General features: G+C 43.0%; 1 protein-coding gene across 1 annotated transcript; it reads left to right on the forward strand.

The window, feature by feature from the left end:
• Positions 1–11397: 11397 nt before the first annotated feature.
• On the forward strand, positions 11398–17821 carry VPS18 (VPS18 core subunit of CORVET and HOPS complexes). Its single transcript, XM_001370907.4, has 5 exons — positions 11398–11738; positions 13278–13419; positions 13709–13800; positions 14036–15906; positions 16480–17821. The coding sequence occupies exons 1-5, from the start codon at positions 11648–11650 to the stop codon at positions 17200–17202; spliced, it is 2919 nt and encodes a 972-aa protein (XP_001370944.2). The 5' UTR covers positions 11398–11647; the 3' UTR covers positions 17203–17821.
• The last annotated feature ends 1004 nt before the right edge of the window (positions 17822–18825 follow it).

Raw genomic sequence — 18825 nt, forward strand, 5'->3', positions numbered from 1 at the left:
TAGAAGGGATGGAAGGATAGTTTATCTGCCCCTATAAATACAGTATTAGAGATGTTAGTCAAAGTCACTAGATAATAAAACTTAAAATTGTAAAATGTACATTTCGATGAAAGTAATTAGGGATTAATCTAAGATGTCTACAGGCTTTATTCAAAAGTTTCTCACAAATGCTAACAAACAATTCCCTTTGGAGATCTAGGCCAGCTTGATCTAGTCTGTGTCACCTTAACATTACTCATTCAGAGTTGCTAAATAACTTACTTTGTCTATATCTACATAAATTCAGCCAGTAACTCCCTTCAGGGCCTCTGAAGCAAGTCACTAGTTGGGTGATGTAGTTTGTTTAGAAAGAGTTAGATGTTTTATAGCATCATAGCTTCCCCCAGAAACAATCTTCTCTGACTTTTAGGGGAAGAAAAGGAATAAGCATTTACAGAGTGCCAGACCAGGAACTGTGCTTTACAAATATTATTTCATTCAATCCTCATGACTGCCCTACAAGGGAGAAGCTGTTATTATCCCCATTTTACAGTTGAGGAACAGCTAGAAAACTGGCAAAGAAAGGTTCTTTCTTTCTTTCTTTCTTTCTTTCTTTCTTTCTTTCTTTCTTTCTTTCTTTCTTTCTTTCTTTCTTTCTTTCTTTCTTTCTTTCTTTCTTTCTTTCTTTCTTTCTTTTTCTTTCTTTCTTTCTTTCTTTCTTTCTTTCTTTCTTTCTTTCTTTCTTTCTTTCTTTCTTTCTTTCTTTCTTTCTTTCTTTCTTTCTTTCTTTCTTTCTTTCTTTCTTTCTTTCTTTCTTTCTTTCTTTCTTTCTTTCTTTCTTTCTTTCTCTCTCCTTATCTTCTATCTTAGAATGGATACTATATATTCATTCCAAGGCAGAAGAATGGTAAGGATGTTAAGTGACTTGCCCAGGGTCACACAGCTAGGAAGAGTTAGAAGCTAGCTTTGAACCCGGTTTCTCCAGGTCTGGCTCTCTATCCACTGTACCACCTAGCTGCTCCTACCTAGCTTGCCTTTGAGGAGCTTCCAAGCAGAAAGGTTAGCAGTGGAGCCAGGATTGATTTGGAGATAGATACTTGGCAGGACCTAGAATCCTGAAACTGTAGGGCTTCCATCAGAAACTCAGAGATTTATAGCTGGAAGAGATCCTTCATTTTACTGATGGAGTATCATTCATCCATAGTTTCACAGATCTCATATCTCAGATTGGAAGGGATCTCGGAGACCACAGAGTCCAATATAGAAGTGAACAGGAATTCCTTTTAAAATATTCTCAAAGAAAGAATGCCATCCACATCTAGAGAAAGAACTGTGGAAGTAGAAATGCAGAAGAAAAACATATGATTATATTATATTATGCCTGTTTATATGGGTATAGGATTTGGGGGTTTGGTTGTAAAAGACTGCTCTATTGCAAAAATGAATAATATTGAAATGGGTTTTGAGTGATAATATATGTATAACCCAGTGGAATTGCTTGTCAGCTCCAGAAGAGGGTAGGGATGAGGGGTGGGAGACAACATGAATCATGTAACAATGGAAAAAAATATATATTTTTTTTAAATTTTTTTTTTAAAAACCCTTACCTTCCATCTTGGAGTCAATACTGTGTATTGGCTCCAAGGCAGAAGAGTGGTAAGGGCTAGTAGGCAATGGGGGTCAAGTGACTTGCCCAGGGTCACACAGCTAGGAAGTGGCTGAGGCCGGATTTGAACAAAAATATTTTAAAAATAAAATTATTTAAAAAAATAAACATATAAAAAATAAAACAACAACAAAAATTCTCAAAAAATGATCATTTAGTCTCTGCTTACACCCTGTTATTAAGGGGTAAATTCACTACCTATCTGTCTTAATTTGGTAAAGGAGCCTATTTCACTTTTTAAAAAACCATTATCTCCTGTCTTAGAATCCATACTAAGTAGGGAATCTCTGATCAGTTATATGACTAAAAATTTGGTTTGCTAAAGGCAATTGCCTGTGAAAACTTGGCCTGTTCAGGGCTTCCATTTTTCATCAAGGATACCAACAATGTATGCATAGACTATTTTTTTTTAAACCCTTACTTCTATCTTAGAATCAGTCTAAAATAGGATCTATTCCAAGGCAGAAGAGCTCTAAGGACTAGGCAATTGGAGTTAAGTGACTTGCCCAGGTTCATACAGTTGAATATCTTAGGTCAGATCTTATCTCCAGACCTGGCTCTCTATTCAGTGAGCCCTGTAGCAGTCCCAACCTATTTTACTTCTGTCTGAGCAGCTCTAATGGTTAGGAAACATTTCCTTCATATTTAGCTGAAATCTACATCTTTACAACTACCACTGATTTCTGTGGGCATTCTACCCTCTGAGAGAAAGTAAATGAAGTCTAATTCTTCTTACACTAGATGGACCTTTAAATAAGGACTTGAAAGCAGCTACCATGAATATCTCTTCTCTCTCCTCTCCTCCCCTCCCCTCCCTTCCCCTCCCCTCCCCTCTTCACTTTTTTCTTTCAGACTCCAGTTCTCACTTTCAGATGGGGATGTTTATACACAGGTACCACCTTCTCTTTTGGTTTCTCATATCAGTGTCTGGCTGAAGAGCAGCACCTGCAGGGAGAATGTGGAATTGTCCTTAAATTCCTACTTAGACTGCTGAAATAGCTTTTTTGTTTGTTTGCTTTTTTAAAATTTTATTTATTTTTGCTTTTAAAAAACCTTATTTTCCTTCTTAGAATTAATATTATGTATTGGTTGCAAGGCAGAAGAGCAGTAAGGGCTAGGCAATGGGCCTTAAGTGATTCACCCAGGGTCACACAGCTGGGAAGTGTCTGAGGCCAGATTTTAACCCAAGTTCTCCTGACTCCAGTCCTGGCTCTCAATCCACTGAGTCACCTCACTGTCCCTGTTTTAATAGCTTTTTAACTGGTCTTTTCTCCAGGAAATCCTTTATGTTCGAAAGTCAAAGTCATCATCTTCTTTTTTTTTCTCGTTTTTTTTAAACTTCCCTTCCCTCTTAGAAATGATACTGTGTGTTGATTCCAAGGCAGAAGAATGCTAAGGGCTAGGCAATGAGGGCTAAGTGACTTGCCCAGGATCACAAAGCTAGGAAGTTTCTGAGGTCAAACTTGAACCCAGGACCTCCTATCTCTGGATCTGGCTCTCAATCCACTGAGCCACCTAACTGATCCCAAAGTCATCATCTTAATGCAGAGGCCTCACTTTTTTGCACTAAAAGCTTCAGAGGTGCCATATTGCCTCCTGAATAAATTACTTTTTTTTCCTGTTTTGCCAATTTTATTGAAGCAATAAAATTCCTACTAATAGTAATGAAAGAAATTTCAGTAAGTATAAATGTGATAGTTTAACAAACCCCATTGTTCTGGGTAGCTATGTAGCATAGTAGATAGAGCACCAGGTCTGGAATCAGGAGGACTTGAGTTCAGATCTAGCCTCAGACACTTTCTTAGTTATGGGACCCTGGGCAAATTCACTTAACACCATTTGCTTAGCCCTTGCCCTTCTGTCTTATAGTAGTTATTAAGATAGAAAATAAGGGTTAAAAAACCCCAAACATTGTTCCATCCCTATAAATAAAATCTCAAAATATCATAAAAAGTATAGATGGGTGAACTGTTGACATAAAATACATTCTATTTACTAGCATATACTCTACAACCTGGTACCAACCTCTTCCTGCACGAATTCATCCTCCTCTCTGAACACTTGTGCCAGCGGAACTTTCCTAACTCATTGACTGCCTTGCAGTTTCATATTTTTTAATCAAAAAAATTAATTAATTAATTAATTTAGAATATTTTCCATGATTCCATGATTCATGCTCTTTCCTTCCCCCCCATAGCCCACATACTATTCCACTGGGTTTTACATGTGTCACTGATCAAACCTATTTTCATATTATTAATATTTGCACTAATGTGATCATTTAGAGTCTACATCCCCAATCATATCTCCCTCGACCCATGTGATCAAGCAGTTGTTTCTCTTCTGTGTTTCTACTCCCACAGTTCTTTCTCTGGATGTGGATAGTGTTCTTTCTCATAGATCCCTCTGGGTTGCTCAGGATCATTGCATTGCCACTAATGGAGAAGTCCATTACATTCGATTGTGCCACAGTGTATCAGTCTCTGTGTACAATGTTCTCCTGGTTCTGCTCCTCTCACTCTGCATCAATTCCTGGAGGTCGTTCCAGTTCCCATGGAATTCCTCCACTTCATTATTCCTTTGAGCACAATAGTATTCCATCACCAACATGTACCACAATTTGTTCAGCCATTCCCCAATTGAAGGGCATCCCCATATTTTCCAATTTTTTGCCACCACAAAGAGCCCAGCTATGAATATTCATGTTCATGTCTTTTTCCTTATTATCTCTTTGGGGTACAAACCCAGCAGTGCTATGGCTGGATCAAAGGGCAGAGACAGTTTTTTAGCACCCCTTGGGCATAGTTCCAAATTGCCATCCAGAATGGTTGGACCAATTCACAACTCCATAAGCAATTGCAGTTTCATGTGTCCTCCTTACCTCTGCCTCCAGAGTTCTTTTCTTTCTTTAAGATGTAGCTCAGGGGGCAGCTGGGTAGCTCAGTGGATTGAGAACCAGGCCTAGAGATGGGAGGTCCTAGGTTCAAATTTGACCTCAGCCACTTCCTAGCTATGTGAGTGAGCCTGGACAAGTCACTTGACCCCCATTGCCTAGCCCTTACTGCTCTTCTGCCTTGGAGCCAATACACAGTATTGACTCCAAGAGGAAGGTATGGGTTTAAAAAAAAAAAGATGTTGCTCAACAGAACCAGGAGAATATTGTACTTAAGAACAGCAATATTGTGGAATGACCAACTGTGACAGACTTAACTACTCTCAGCAATACAATGATCCAGAATAATTCTGAGAAACTTAGGACAAAGAATGTTATCCACCTCCAGAGTAAGAACTGGTGGAGTTGGAATGCATATGAAAGCATGCAATTTTTCACTTTAGTTCATTTGGGGTTTTCATTTTATGTGATTATTTTTACTTACCAAAAAGAACAATATGATATATTTTGCATGATAATACACATATACTCCAGGCCAAATTACTTGCCAGCTCTTGGAAGGTGGTGAAGGGAGGGAGAAATTTTGGATCACATAACTTCAGAAAACTTATGTGGAAATTTATGATTACATGTAACTGATAAAAAATAAAATTTTAAAAAGATCCAGCTCAAGCTGCTCTTTCCAAGTACTCTATTTTTATTTATTTGCTTTCTATTTATGCCATGTATATATATACACAGTGCCTCCAGTACTTACTAGCTGTGTGATCCTGGGCAAGTCATTTAATGCTATTTGCCTCAGTTCCTCATCAGTAAAATGAGCTGAAGAAGGAAATGGCAAACCAATACAGTATCTTTGCCAAGAAATCCTCCATATGGTGATCATAAATAGTTGAACACACCTGATAAGGAAAAAAAAGAAAACCTGAACAAAAACACCAATCTCATATTATATCTATTTATGGGCACATCTCTTCTCTCTACCATATCATAGTCTCCTTGAAGGCAGGAAAGAAATCTTTTTTTTTTTCATGATGTTATTCCCAGCATCTAACACAATGCATAATGATCCCAGCACTAACCAATCATATTGGTGAGAGTTAACAGAGCAACCTTGTTTATGGTGAAACAATGCTCCAGCAAATCTTTCTGGGATGATCATGAATGACTCAAACACTTTCTCTACACTTGAGGTAAATTGGTCCATTTGCTTTTTACCTTACATGACATTCTGTCTTTCTGTCTTTGTCTTTGTACGTTATGGTCTGGCTCTCTTAGGACTGCATCTGGTTACACAATTCTAGTATTCTTTTTTTTTTTAATTTAAATAATCTAATTTATTTTTTTAATCTTTAAATATTTTCCCAGGGTTACATGATTCATATTGTCTCCCTTCCTCTTCCCTCCCTGCTCCTAGAGTTGACAAGCAATTCCCCTGGGTTATACAAATGTTATCACTTGATACCTATTTCTATATTATTCATTTTTGTAATAATCTTTTAAAACCAAAACCCCCAATCCTAAGTCTGTATAAATAAGTAATAAGTCTTATGGTTTTTTTTTTCATTTCTGCTCCCACAGTTCTTTCTCTCAATGTGGATCTGGTATTCTTAAGGTTAAAAAGAACCCAGTTCTAGCTGGAACTGACTTGCTGATGTAGCATAGCCTTAATTCCATCTTTCCAGTTGGAATTTTCTAGTTGGAAATCCTATAGGCTTTCCTAGTTAATTTTTAAACCCCACCCCCACCCCATCTTACTGCTGGTCTATGTTCCCTGATCCCATTGTCCCACCATAGATGTGTCAGCTGCCAAGGTAGACCCTTAAAATGAAAATTCTATGTAAACTTGAGCCTACAGGGGTTCTGGGGCTTCCATAGTCAAAAGCATCACCTACTACTCCTAAGGCCACCACTTAAGAGTGTTGCACTGAGGAAAAGTAGAGAAAGAGAGGCTATAAGTAACTCTATTCCTTCCAGAATTGCTGGAACCTATCATATTGGGAACGGGTGAACCAATAAACCATTCCAAATCTATCCCAGAGTCCCCTCCTTGTCATTTATTGGAACTTCACCCTAAATTTGTATGAGACTATTACTCTCCCACATACCTAGAATGCTTTCCCTTTTCACTCTAGGCTTTTGGAGCCATGGGCTCTCTTTAAAGGTCAATTCAAGTACTATTTCCCTTCAAGAGACCTTTCCTAAGTCCCCCGATTGTTAGAGAGCCCCCCAAATTAAATTTGTATTAAATTTGTGTATGTATGTGTCTTTATTTGTGAATATCTCTCAGCCCCCCAGCAAAATACAAGATCTTTGAGGCAGATACTGTTCTGCTTTTAAATTTTATTGCCAGTGTCTAGCACATAGCAATAGCTTAATAAATTATTTTTTTTATTATTTTTCATTTTATGTAATTAGTTGATTTAGAAAATTTTTTCCATGGTTACAAGATTCATGTTCTTTGTCTCCCTTCCCCCAAAACCCCTCCCATAGTTGGCATGCAATTCCACTTGATTCGAGAGGGCAAATTAAGAACAGGGAATGATGAGCCCAATTTGTTTAGAACATAGGAAATATATAAATTGACAAATTAAATAAATTTAAAAAAAAAGAACATAGGAAATATGAAGATGAGTAGTATGAATTTGAGTAGGTAAGTAGAGACCAGATTTGGGAGAACCCTAAAAAGCAGACTGAATTTTATGCTCTAGTAGACTGGAAATAGGAAAGGTTTTTGTTTGTTTGTTTGTTTGTTTTTTCAAACCTTACCTTCTATCTTAGTTTCAGTTTTAAGACAGCAGAGCAGCAAGGGCCATGAGGTTGGGGCTGAGTGACTTTCCCAGGGTCACACAGCTAGGAAATATTTGAAATCAAATTTGAAACCAGGTCCTTTGAACTCCAAGCTTGGTGCTCTAGCCAGTGTGCTACCTAGTTGACCACTAGGAAGTTTTGGAATAAAGGACTGTTATGAGCACAGTTTTATGTTACTCAAGTAGCAATGTGGAGGTTGAATTGAAAATTGGAGAACTGGATGCAGAAAAAACCAGTGAGGAGTTTGTTATAAGCACCAAGAAGGGTGGGTTGATAGCATAGAGGAGAGACTAGGTATAGAAATATTGTACTGCTGAGATAGAAGGAACAGGACTGACTGGATGTGTGAGATGAGATATAGAGAATAGACAAAGATGACTCCCAGGTAGAAGCCTGGGTGACTAAGAGGATATTAGTGTCATTTACTGAAATAGAGAAGTCTGGGGCGGGCAGCTTGAGGGAGAAAGATGATGTATAAGTTACTCCCTCAATTATTTTCCACATGGTTGGTAGAACCAACCACTTTAGCCATGTAGTCAGCCAGAACAACAACAACCAACAACAACAACAACCAACCACAACAACAGACTGTGAAAACTCAGAAGTGAATAGATCTAGCTTGGCTGGCCATCTAACTAGGTAGATAGAAGACTAGAAAGAAGCCTTTGACTGTTCATTTCAACATTCACTATATTTTAAAGTGTGCTAAGGAGGCACTAAGATACAAAAATCAATCATGACAGCAATATAGACTGACAAGGCAATCTGAATTCAAATCCCATCTCAGACATTTCATAGTTGTGGGATCCTAGGCAGGTCACTTAACCCTGTTTGCCTTGGTTTCCTCATCTGTAAAATGAACTGGAGAAGGAAATGGTAAAACCATTCCAATATCTTTGTCAAGAAACCCATGGGAATGCAGATGAAAGCATATGACTTTTCACTTGTTTATTTAGGTTTATGTTTTGGGGTTTGGGTTTTATGAGATTATTCACTTACAAAACTAAACAATATGGAAATATTTTGCATGACAATATATATATAACCCAGATCAAATGGCTTGCCGGCACGGGGAGGGGATAGGGAAAGGAGGGAGAGAGATAAGTTTGATCATATAACTTCGAGAAACTTATGTGGAAATTTGTTATTATATGCAATTGCTAAAAATTTTTTTAAAAAGAAAAGAAAGCCCCAAATGTGATTATGAAGAGTCGGACATAACTGAACTGATTGAACAAAAGCTGTTATGAAACTCTATATTCTTTCTATAGCTTAAAATACAAATTCCTTCCAAGGAGTGATTATTTCATTCTTTATACTTGTATTTTCAACAGCTAGCACAGTCCCAATACAAAGATAGCAGGTGCTTAATAGATATGTTGTTTTGTGAATCTTAAAATTGCTCAGACTCTACTTCAGAAGATTTGATTAAGCTATTCCCCATTTTTAACAATGGAGGTACTTGGTCAGGAATGTATTGAGAATTTTTAAAGTTACTCCACCCTGCTCAGACAGTGCCTTAGGGGAAGATAAAGTTGTAAACTCCTGATTGAACAATGAAAAGTCCCTTCACGGTCGCAAAAAACTGTAACCGCAAAAATATGGTTTTGCCAAGACTGTGAATTGCCAAAACTGTAAAGGTTTCGGCCAAACTGTAAAGATAATTTTATGTGTCTTGATTTAAATAAAAATAAGTGGTCGCCATGGGAAAATTCCCAAATATGAAAATACCCAAGTCAGCTGGGTTTATGGAGATTTTTTAATTAATACAAATGAAGGAATTAAGGGAAGAGAGTGAGAGAGAGAAAGAGAAAATAGTAGAAAGGGCCTAGGCCTGAGCCTTAAGGGAGAGAGAGTCATTCTTTATCACTCACCACAAGATTGTCTCAAGCAAGCTCCACTCCTTCACTGAAATCCTTGTATTTGTCTGAGTAGTAAGCTTAATCAAATCTTCTGAAGTAGAGTCTGAGCAGTTTTAAGATTCACAATTTGGATTGCTTTTTTGCTCCTATAACCCCTCTGAAGCATCATATTATTTTAATTGGGAAGGCAGTTTGGTAGAGTAGATGGATAGAACATTGGACTTGGCAGCAATAAGACCTGTGTTAAAATTCCAGCTCCTACATACTCAACAGAAGTCTAAGCCTTAGTTGTAAAATGGGGAAAAAAATAATTATAGTTAGCATTTAGATGGCCCTTTAAGATTTGAAAAATCCCTTTCATATTATTATCTCATTATATCCTCTGGTCCCTGTAAGGGAGGTACTATCATTATCCCCATTTTACAGATATTGAAACTGAGTCTCCAAGACATTAGGTAATTTGCTTAGGGACACATAGCTGGGTCTTGAATTCAGGATCATACTTCACAGGTTTGTTGTGGGGCTAGTTATTTATCCCTGTTTAGACTCAGTTTCTTTATCTGTACAATAAGTTAAAGAAGGAAATAGCAAACCACTCCAGTATCTTTGCCAAGAAAATTCCAAATGGGTTCTTGAAGAGTCAGTATTGAAAAACAACTGAACAACAAAATGAAATAATATACATTAAGCATTTTGCAAACCTTAAACTACTATATAAATATCAACTATTATTACTTCTCTGAAATTGCAACTTTCCCATCCCCACCCTTGCTCAATTCCAGAAAGACAGACTCTAGGGCAAGACAGGATGATAGTTATGGAGATGACCTGCTGCTGACCTGGGCAACCTGTTCTGTATTTTCTTTGGCCCTAGTTTATGTGGGAGAAGGACTTGCTAAACACCCTTTTTAACAGAGCATGGGAAAGGCTTAGCAGGCCCATCCCCTGCCCAGGGGTCAGCCCAAAACCTTGGGCAACTACTGTCTGGTTTTGGGAAAACAACCCATCAGTCTTTGAATCTGTAATCCTCCGATACTAGGATTAGAAAGGATAAATGGAAAGTTTTGCTAAGGAAAGAAGGAAGGGCAGGGTGAGGCAAGCATTTTTTGGGAGGAGGGGTAGAGAAGAAGAAAAAATGAAGGGGGCTGTCTGAGGGAAGAAATTGGGAAATGAAAGAAGGTAAAGACTAAATCTAGAAGGGGACCCGGGAGTTGAGACAGCCACAGAGGTCAGGTTGAGAGTTCTGCGTTAATGCTTGAGACACTCAGGAACTACTTTGGGGGACTCAGTCCCTATAGGAAAGCATTTAGTACTGGAAGAAGGGATGTGAAAGACAACATTGTGTAGTGGTGTAAGAAGTGAATTTGGGAAATTGTGGAGGTAGGAAACCTGGAGTCCAAATCTAGGACCTGTATCAGTCAATAAATATATCTTAAGTACCGCCTCCAATGTACCTGTCACTGTGCAAGGTACTGGGGATAGAGTAAAAGGCAAAAGAGTCCCTGCTCTCTAGGATCTCACAGTCTAATGAGGGAGATAATATGCAAACAATTATGTATGACTAGAAAGAATCAACCAAGGGAAGACACTAGAAGTAAGGCAGATTGGGAAAGACTTCCTTTAGAAGGTGGACTTTTATGTGATACTTAAAGAAGTCGGGGAAACCCAGAAACCGAGAAGAGGAGGCAGGTTGCTTAATTTCTCAGAGCTTCAGGTTCCTTATGTGTAAAAGGAGGGGAGAAGGAAAGAAACGGCAGAGGAAGAGAAAAGGAAGAGAGGAAAAAAGGGAGGAGTGGGAGAGAAAGAAGAGGGAGAAGGGGGAAAGAAAAGAGAGATGGGGAGGGAAAGGAGGGAAAGGAGAAGGAGGGGAGAAAAAGAAGGAAGGAAAGCGATAGAGAGAGGAAGGGAAGGAGGGGGAAGAAGGAAGGAAAGCAAGGGGAGGGGAGAAGAGATGAGAAGGAAAGAAAGAAAGAAGGAAGAGGAGGGAAGAAAGAGGTGGGGTAGAAAGAGGGAAGGAGGGGAGAGAAAGGAGAGAGGGAAGAGGAGGTAGAGGAGAAGGAGGAGGTAAGGAAGAAGGGGAGGAGGTATTTTTAGCCCCTTTGCTCCACCCCTTTGGCATCTATTCTCATCACCAAAAGAACATTGTCTGGTACATGCGTAGTGTATGCTCCATGGGCAGAGGAAGTGGCGTAAGGGCGTGCTCTTACGGCCGCACGTCACGTTACGTCACGGGCCTGAGTCAGCTGAGCCACCTGGGCTGGGATCGGGCTGGTATCTGGGGTCTGCTAGGCGAATAGGGCTGAGAGGGCTTCCTCTTCGCAGGTGCCCCTTTCCTGGGGAGCGCAGTGGTCGGCCCCCCTGGGACCGGGCCAGGGAGGGTCGTCGCTTTAGTCTTGGGGCCACGGGCGGGAGGGGGAGGCCTAGAAACCGGGTGCCATGGCGTCCATCCTGGATGAGTACGAAGACTCGCTTTCGCGCTCTGCCGTCCTGCAGCCGGGCTGCCCCAGCGTCGGCATCCCTCACTCGGGTAAGCGAGGGCCGTGGCTGGCGCGAGACTGAGAAGGTGCCAGGGCAGGGCCTGCGCTCCATGTGCATGTTGGCCTTGAGAGACCCTTCGTCCATTCCCTGGGGAGGGGACCTGGACTCCTGGCTGACCCTATGTGGATAATTAACGCCCGAAATAGCTGTACGCCGAGTTGTCAGGTGACTCAGGCGCCTTGGGCAAGACTCTTCCTAATTTTCCATGCTACTTCCCATTTCTGCAAGCTTTTTGAGGTCTAGGAGCTTTTCCGTTGGCTTTGTATCTCTAGCCTTGAATACGGCAACTGCTTAATAAATGTTTGAATGAACGGACTGAATTGGAGGTATCAGCAGTACACAGTGCTGTTTTCATAGTGCCTAAAGTTTGCAGAGCACTTTCCTTCCGACGCTGTGAGATGAGCAGTGCAGTTATTAACTCCGTTTTGCAGATTAGGAAACTCATTGAGGTTCATTCAGTGAGAATGACCCATGGTCACCTAGATAATATAAAATATTAGAGGCTTAATTTTACCAGTTCCCTCATTGAGATGTGTTTAGGATGAATAAATGGTGGGGCTGGGAAAGAAGAAAGTTCAGGGTAAAGATCAGGGCTTTCAAAGATCAGAATTTCAAAGGAAGGGAATTGAAGCGTAGTTCTGAAAGAGTGAAGTCTATGGTCATTGTCCAGATTAGATGGATAAAGAAGAGTGCTCTATGTCATGGATTGGAATTTGAAAGTGCTATGAAGTTTAATTGAAGTTGATGCAGAAAATAGGAGGGAATGAGAGGCTTGAAAGGACTGAGCATTTTTTTTTTTAATAAAAACCCTTACCTTCGGTCTTGGAGTCAATACTGTGTATTGGCTCCAAGGCAGAAGAGTGGTAAGGGCTAGGCAATAGGGGTCAGGTGACTTGCCCAGGGTCACACAGCTGGGAAGTCTCTGAGGCCAGATTTGAACCTAGGACCTCCCGTCTCTAGGCCTGTCTCTCAATCCACTGAGCTACCCAGCTGCCCCCAGGACTGAGTATTTTTAATGATTATTGGAGAAGTTGGTAGTCTTACCTTCCTTACCCCCAACAATTATAGTTAACTCCTATGTTAGACCAATATTCTCCAGACATTCTTCCATTCCGCAAATTTTATCACTACCTAGGCAGTGCATTCAGAAAGTTGATGTCTCAATACTAGAGACCAAGAAAATAGACACAGTTTAACAATTTTATTGAATTGGGTTTGCTGACCCTGAGAAGATTAAGTGACTCTGAGGTTGATGGCAAAAACATTGATAAGGAAGCATGGTCCTTAAGGATGAGAGCAGGTATAGTAGGATGAGAAACAATCTGGAAAGTTCATTGGAAATGTTAAGGATCCCTTTTTCAGATGTATTGAGAAGATCCCAGAAACTGAGTAAGTGTTTTTCCTCACCTAGCTTAACTAAAGTCTTGAGTGTGTGAAGCAGGACAAGAAAACAGAGATGAGCCAAGCAATTGTTGCAAAACTTTCACTTTTTTACTTTCTAGAGATCACTTTTCCTTCTCAATTACAGGGTTTGTAAATGCCCCACTGGAGAAGGAGGCACCCATCTTTACCAAGCAGCGAATTGACTTCACTCCTTCTGAGCGTATCACCAGCCTTGTAGTTTCTTGCAATCAACTCTGCATGAGCTTGGGCAAAGATATCCTACTCCGGTACGTCAGGACCCAAGGCACATAGAGGAAGCAACTTATGGGGGTGGGGAAGAGGTTAGTGGTAATTTGAGAATAACTTCAGAATACTGAGGCTATTGCTGTATTCTAAGAAGGGAAGGTAGTTAGAATTTTTAGGGAAGTAACTTAATCCACTTTAATTTTGAGTTACCCCAAGCCATGTTTCTTTGCCAACCAGCAGAAAGAGATTTCATTGTAGTTAGATTTCAGAATAGGGTAGTTCCCAAAGGTTATTATTTCTCCAGGGTGATGTGGTTCTCCTTTCCCACAGCATTGATCTGGGAAAGGCAAATGAACCGAACCAGGTAGAGTTGGGCCGCAAAGATGAAGCCAAAGTTCATAAGATGTTTCTGGATCACACTGGTAAGAAGTGCTTATGTATTAAAGTACTAAATACATGAAGTTGGGTTGGGGAAGGAAAGGCTGGTTATAGGGAATTTGGAAGGATTGCTTGAGTGCCACTTTGGAGTTCATCACTACCAAAAATGATAATCATTTTGAGAGTGATGTTTTCAAGAATGGGGTAGAGGGTGGGAAGGGCAGTATCTCTTTCTAGCCAGACTGTGTCTTGGCTTCTCCCTGTCTCCTTTTACTCCAGGCTCACACCTCTTGATTGCCTTGAGCAGTACTGAAGTTCTCTACATAAACCGAAATGGACAGAAGGTTCGACCACTGGCACGGTGGAAGGGGCAGCTTGTGGAGAGTGTGGGCTGGAACAAAGCCCTGGGCACAGAGAGCAGCACTGGACCCATCCTAGTAGGTACAGCCCAGGGCCAGATCTTTGAGGCAGAACTATCAGCCAGTGAGGGTGGCCTTTTTGGTCCTGCACCTGACCTCTACTTCCGCCCGCTGCATGTACTGATGGAGGAGGGAGGCCCAGCACCTGTGTGCTCCATAGAAGCAGAACGTGGCCCTGATGGACGTTTTTTTGTCATTGCCACTACTCGCCAGCGCCTCTTCCAGTTCACGGGCCGGATGGCTGAGGGGGCTGAGGTCCAGGGCTTTTCAGGGCTCTTTGCCACGTATACTGATCACCCACCACCTTTTCGAGAATTCCCCAGCAGTCTGGGGTATAGTGAGTTGGCTTTCTATACCCCCAAGCTGCGCTCTGCCCCCCGTGCTTTTGCCTGGATGATGGGAGATGGTGTACTGTATGGAGCACTGGACTGTGGGCGTCCCGATTCTTTACTGAGTGAAGAACGAGTGTGGGATTATCCTCCTGGTGTGGGTCCTGGTGCCAGCCCACCACTGGCTATTGTTTTGACCCAGTTTCATTTCTTGCTACTCCTAGCAGACCGAGTAGAAGCAGTGTGTACATTAACAGGGCAGGTGGTGTTACGAGATCACTTCCTAGAAAAATTCGGGCCACTACGACATATGGTGAAAGACTCCTCCACAGGCCACCTGTGGGCTCATACTGAGCGGGCTGTGTTCCGTTATCACGTTCAGCGTGAGTCCCGGGATGTTTGGCGCACCTATCTGGATATGAACCGTTTTGACCTAGCCAAAGAATATTGCCGTGAGCGACCTGATTGCCTAGACACAGTTCTGGCCCGTGAGGCTGACTTCTGCTTCCGACAGCGCCGCTACGTGGAAAGTGCTAGATGCTATGCCCTAACCCAAAGTTATTTTGAAGAGATTGCCCTTAAGTTCCTAGAAGTTCGACAGGAGGAGGCCTTGGCAGAATTCTTGCAGAGGAAATTGGCAGGGCTTAAGCCAACCGAGCGTACTCAGGCCACACTGCTCACTGCCTGGCTGACAGAACTCTACTTGAGTCGGCTAGGAGCACTACAAGGTGATGTAGATGCTTTGCCTCTTTATCGTGAAACTAGAGAACAATTCCGCAACTTTCTCAGTAGCCCACGCAACAAAGAATGGCTCTTTGCCAGCCGAGCCTCAATCCATGAGTTGCTGGCCAGCCATGGAGATACAGAACACATGGTGTTTTTTGCTGTGATTATGCAGGACTATGAGCGGGTAGTAGCATATCACTGCCAGCATGAAGCCTATGAGGAGGCCTTGGCTGTGCTCTCTAAGCACCATGATCCCCAGCTCTTTTATAAATTTTCACCCATTCTCATCCGTCATATTCCTCGACAGCTAGTGGATGCTTGGATTGATCTGGGCAGCCGGCTGGATGCCCGGCAGCTCATCCCAGCCCTGGTGAACTACAGCCAAGGTGGGGAAGCCCAGCAAGTGAGCCATGCCATCCGCTACATGGAATTCTGTGTGAATGTGCTAGGAGAGACTGAGCAAGCCATTCACAACTACCTGCTCTCATTGTATGCACGAGGTCAGGCTGCCTCATTGCTGGCCTACTTGGAGCAAGCAGGGACCAGTCCTCACCGGGTACACTATGACCTCAAATATGCCCTGAGACTGTGTGCAGAGCACGGCCATAACCGGGCTTGTGTTCATGTCTACAAAGTGTTGGAACTCTATGAAGAGGCTGTCGACTTGGCTCTCCAGGTGAGGGGCACAGAGTCCTGGTGCCTTGTTAAATAGAGAATCAAAGAGAACATGTCTCTGGGTATAGGAGGGTGATAGGTGAAGTGGGCCAAGATATATTGTCTTGTTACTTGGGGTTGATTACTATGATAAGAGCTGAGAACAGGTCAATTTGTCCTTTCTGGATTGACAAGTGACTTCTGTGGTTGGTCCAAGGGAATGGAGTGAACAGAACAAAGGGTTAATTCTGAGTGAGAAGATCTTGCTTTGAATTAATTGCAATCAAATTCATAGTTAAAGAACTTGGGCTATAAGCCTCTAGTCTTTGACTTGGGCAACAGTAAAATTATTTGGTCAACTGGGGAAACCAATTGCCTACTGGGAGCCATGAGATGTTGGCTAGCAGTAAGGAATCAAGTGGGAAATGTATTCCCATCTCTCTGCAGTTCTTTAACCCTTCCATTGCCCAGGAGAGCATGAGATCTTAGGTCTTTTGGGATCTATAATTTGATATGCCAGGGGAACAGTCTCTGTCCACTTCCTTTCCCCAGCCAGGTACGGTGTGCCAACAGTAACCTTTTTTATTCCTTCCAGGTGGATGTGGACCTGGCCAAACAGTGTGCAGACCTGCCAGAGGAGGATGAGGAGCTGCGTAAGAAACTGTGGCTCAAAATCGCTCGGCATGTGGTACAAGAAGAAGAAGATGTGAAGACCGCCATGGCCTGTCTGGCTAGTTGTCCTCTCCTCAAAATAGAGGATGTGCTGCCCTTCTTTCCTGACTTTGTCACTATTGACCACTTCAAGGAAGCCATCTGCAGCTCTCTGCAAGCCTACAACCGGCACATTGATGAGCTTCAACGGGAGATGGAGGAGGCTACAGCTAGTGCCCAGAGGATTCGGCGAGATCTGCAGGAGCTTCGTGGGCGCTATGGCACTGTGGAGCCTCAAGACAAGTGCTCAGCCTGCGACTTTCCCCTGCTCAATCGTCCTTTTTATGTCTTTCTTTGCAGTCACATGTTCCATGCTGACTGCCTCCTGCAGGCTGTTAGGCCTGGGCTCCCTGCCTATAAGCAGGCCCGCCTGGAGGAGCTACAGAGAAAATTAGGGGCTACTCCACCTCCTGCCAAAGGCCCACCCCGCACAAAAGATGGAGAAGGAGGGACTCCAGGGGCACCGAGCCGGGAACAGCTGAAAGCTGACCTGGATGAGCTGGTGGCAGCTGAATGTGTCTACTGTGGTGAGCTGATGATCCGTTCCATTGATCGGCCTTTCATCGATCCCCAACGGTATGAAGAAGAACATCAAAGCTGGCTTTAGGGTCACCACTGCTCACCACAAGATGGGGAAAACACACCATCTGCTAAGTCCCTGTCCTTGTTGTAGACATCTAGTGATTCTCATTTCCACTGAGGTGAAGGACAGGCAGGATTATAAATGCCCCTGTGGGGCCTCTCTCACCTCAGCCCTTTGAGCTGGATCCGTCAGCTTTTCTGCTGTCTCTTTGAGATGGTGCCATGTTCTGCCCCCCCAAATCTAACCAGTGCTTCTAGGCTCAGGAGCATTTGTTCTTTAGAAATGTTGCCTTCATTGCACTCTACAAGCCTCTGTTTCTTTTCCCGGCAGGAGGCAAATCCCATTCACCTGCTGGACTCTTGTCCTCATATGTAGGTTTGTAGGTTCATATCTGAGGTTCCAGAATATACAACCGAGTCTGTAAAGAAATCTGGTGAGGAGCAAAGAGTCTGAATGCTTTCCTGGATCCTCCTGGGACCTCTGACTTAGAGCAAAAGCCAACTGGGGAGGGGGTGGTAATCGGGTGGTGGGCATTTGTGCCCCTCTGCCTAGAAGGTTATTGTAAGGGTCTCTTCCCTATTTGGAAAGGGTCATGAGGATACTGCTCCTCAGGTTTACAAGATATTAAACCGTCTCCTGCTGGCCCAGGCATTGGTTACTTTGTGACATGGAGGGCTGAGCAGTGTCTGAAGCTGAGTGTGATTTGGGCTAGCATTCACGGTGCCAGGTGTGTATGAAGGGCATGTTTTGCCGGTTCCAATGTTTGCCTTGGTATCCTCTTTGGGCCTTGCTGCTTGGATAACTCTGGCCATAGCTCCTGATGATGATCTATTCTGGAGACCCCATCTGTAATGCTGTGCCCTTCCGCTGCCTTCCTCCGTGGATTTGGAGGGATGGGGAAGAAGCCAAGGATCTCCTTGGACCCGCTCAACTGGAGCCATTGTTGGGTTGGGAACAAAGACGTTCATTCTTTCCTGTGGCCAGCAGGTGGCACTCTCCCCAGGTCTACATGTTCTTGCTTTTGGTCACCAGGGGCCACTGTTTCCTCAAGCAGGCTCTGTGCTGTAGCTTCCCTTCCCCCACCTCAGCAGCCCAAACCACTTGCTGCTCTTAAACTTAAAGTATCCATGCATGAGTGAGCCTTAAGCGCCCTCTATCTGTCCTTCACTCTCCTGGGAGAGGAGGCAATTTAAGTTCTTGCTGGACCATCCTGCTTCTGGTTCTCTGACCCTTTAGGTGCTGCCTGTGCCCTCTCTTAACCAGCTTGTTCCTGTACCCTGCTGGCTCAGCCATGCTTGGCCTCAGCTCCTTTGCTGCAGCGTGACTCTTTGTTCTCTTGTTGAAGCCTGCTGCTTTCACATCGCGCCAGCTAGCTCCCCAGACTCCTCCCAACTTGCTGGGGATGTAGAGCCCTGCCCATCTATCCCCTGGAATACTCAGGATCTGCTTCCTTGCGTTTGTCAGGAGGTCAGGTCCTGGGGAGGTGACCCTAGCTGAGGTCCTGTAAGTGGTAGCAAACTGTTCTGCCCAGCCTCATAGGTGTGGCCTGGCAGGTGGGTCAGAGTAAAACAGGAAGGAAGGAGTGAGTGGCCTGAAACCTGAGCCAGTGAGGCAATAACTTGAAGGGATTCTCCTCTTCTGTCCCAC

Source organism: Monodelphis domestica, chromosome 1 (assembly GCF_027887165.1).
Source record: "Monodelphis domestica isolate mMonDom1 chromosome 1, mMonDom1.pri, whole genome shotgun sequence".
Classification (NCBI taxonomy): domain Eukaryota; kingdom Metazoa; phylum Chordata; class Mammalia; order Didelphimorphia; family Didelphidae; genus Monodelphis; species Monodelphis domestica.

Coding starts and splice junctions, on each gene's coding strand:
- VPS18 (XM_001370907.4), top strand. CDS start 11,648: ATGGCGTCCATCCTGGATGAGTACGAAGACTCGCTTTCGCGCTCTGCC. Junction 13,420..13,708: donor GGCAAAGATATCCTACTCCG/GTACGTCAGGAC, acceptor CCTTTCCCACAG/CATTGATCTGGGAAAGGCAA. Junction 13,801..14,035: donor GATGTTTCTGGATCACACTG/GTAAGAAGTGCT, acceptor CTTTTACTCCAG/GCTCACACCTCTTGATTGCC.